Source organism: Henckelia pumila, chromosome 3, assembly GCF_033568475.1.
Source record: "Henckelia pumila isolate YLH828 chromosome 3, ASM3356847v2, whole genome shotgun sequence".
In the NCBI taxonomy this organism is placed as follows: Eukaryota; Viridiplantae; Streptophyta; class Magnoliopsida; order Lamiales; family Gesneriaceae; genus Henckelia; species Henckelia pumila.
In genome coordinates this window covers 140,170,586-140,172,483 of record NC_133122.1, presented here as the reverse complement: position 1 = coordinate 140,172,483, position 1,898 = coordinate 140,170,586, and the positions used below count along the sequence as shown (strand labels likewise).

At 46.3% G+C, this 1,898-nt stretch overlaps 1 protein-coding gene across 1 annotated transcript; it reads left to right on the top strand.

The window, feature by feature from the left end:
• On the top strand, positions 1 to 504 carry LOC140889623 (uncharacterized). Its single transcript, XM_073297342.1, has one exon. It carries the CDS (start codon positions 1 to 3, stop codon positions 502 to 504), a length of 504 nt encoding a protein of 167 aa, XP_073153443.1.
• Positions 505 to 1,898: the final 1,394 nt, after the last annotated feature.

Genomic DNA, 1,898 nt, shown 5'->3' with positions numbered 1-1,898 from the left:
ATGGATGAGCTCTTCGATTCTCTCGACTATAACGATGACCGCAAAATCAGGTTAGTCAATCATCAGTTTAAGGGTGTTGCCAAGAAAAGGTGGACCACGACCAAGAGGGCAAATGAGAGTCGAGGCACCTTTATCACTTGGAGTTTGTTCAAGACAGAGTTCTACAAGCGGTTCTTTCCTTTCTCATATCGTAAGGAAAAGGGTTCCGAGTTTGCGAATCTGAAGCAAGGGAATCTGAGTATCGAGGAGTACGTGAGCAAGTTTGACAGTCTCTTGAGGTTTGCGCCTCATGTCACAGACAACGAAGAAGCCAAGGCCGATCATTTTATCAACGGATTGAATCCTGAGATTTTCACTTTGGTCAATACTGGGAGACCCAATAACTTTGCAGATGCTATGGATCAGGCGAAGGGAGCCGAAGCCGGATTCATGATGCAACGAGGAAATCAGGTAGCTCCACAGCAACAACAGAGGTCCTTTCAGAATCAGCCTGTTACGTTTTAGCCTCAGCAGTCTCAGTATCAGTACCAACCTTCTCCGCAGTCGAATCAGTCTCAGAGGGTTGATGGAGGCAACAGTAGCAGAAACAGGCGAGATCAGTATCGGCCGAAGGGGAAGAATTTCAAGAAGTCTGGGAACAGTTCATCGAGTTCCAGTGGCTCTAGACAGTTCAGTTCTGGACAGAATTCAGGGTTTTCAGGAGCATCGTGCAGTAAGTGTAGAGGATGTCACCCAAGTGATCAGTGTCGAGGCGTGTTTGGTAGTTGCAATATCTGCCAGCAGCCGGGTCACTTTGCTAGAGTCTGTCCTCAGCAAGGATCCAATAGAGCTCAGAGCGGCAGTTCTTCTCAACCGCCAGCTCAGCCCGAGAGGTCAGCTTCTGCAGTTCATTCTTTTCAGCCCCAGCAGCAATCTCGTCAGGGAGGTAATCAGAATCAGAACCAACCTCCTCGATAGCAGGCGAGGGTGTTTGCCCTGACAGAGGATCAGGCCAATGCAGCCTCGAATGATGTAATAGCAGGTAACTGTTCGATCTTTGGTTATCCTGCCTTTGTTTTGATTGATACGGGTGCTTCTCACTGTTTTATTTCTGAAAGATTTGTTGTGATGCATGATTTATTTGCTGAGCCATTATCTGATGTCGTTTCTATCACTTCACCTTTGGGTGGGGAAATTGTTTCGGTGAGATTGGTCCGTAACTGTGTATTAGAATTCGAGGGAAATTCGATTGAGATTGACTACATTGTACTTGGATTATCTGACTTTGACTGTATTGTCGGGATTGATGATCTGACCAAGTATAGGGCGACAGTAGACTGCTTTCAGAAAGTTGTTCGCTTCAGACCTGAGATGGCAGATGATTGGAAGTTTTTCGGTAAGGGTTCTCGATCCAAGATTCCTCTGATTTCTGTATTGTCCATGTCTCGTTTGCTTCAGAGAGGAGCAGAAGGATTCTTGATTTATGCAGTGGATGTTCAGAGGTCTAGTCCTGAGTTGACTGAGATACCCGTGGTTAGAGAGTTTCCTGATGTATTTCCAGACGAGATTCCTGGTTTGCCGCCGATTCGAGAGATTGAGTTTAGCATCGAACTTACACCAGGTACTCAGCCTATTTCGAAAGCTTCTTATCGAATGGCTCCGTTAGAACTGAAGGAGTTGAAGGAGCAGTTAGAAGATTTGATTGCCAAGGGATACATCCGACCTAGCGTATCGCCTTGGGGTGCTCCAGTGCTTTTCGTGAGGAAGAAAGACGGTTCTATGCGACTCTGCATCGACTATCGCCAGTTGAATCAAGCGACGGTCAAGAACAAGTATCCTCTACCTAGAATTGACGATCTTTTTGATCAACTGCAAGGTTCTTCAGTGTATTCGAAGATAGATCTGAGATCAGGGTACCA

Excerpts from the sequence above, each read along its gene's own strand:
- LOC140889623 (XM_073297342.1), top strand. The coding sequence starts at position 1 with ATGGATGAGCTCTTCGATTCTCTCGACTATAACGATGACCGCAAAATC.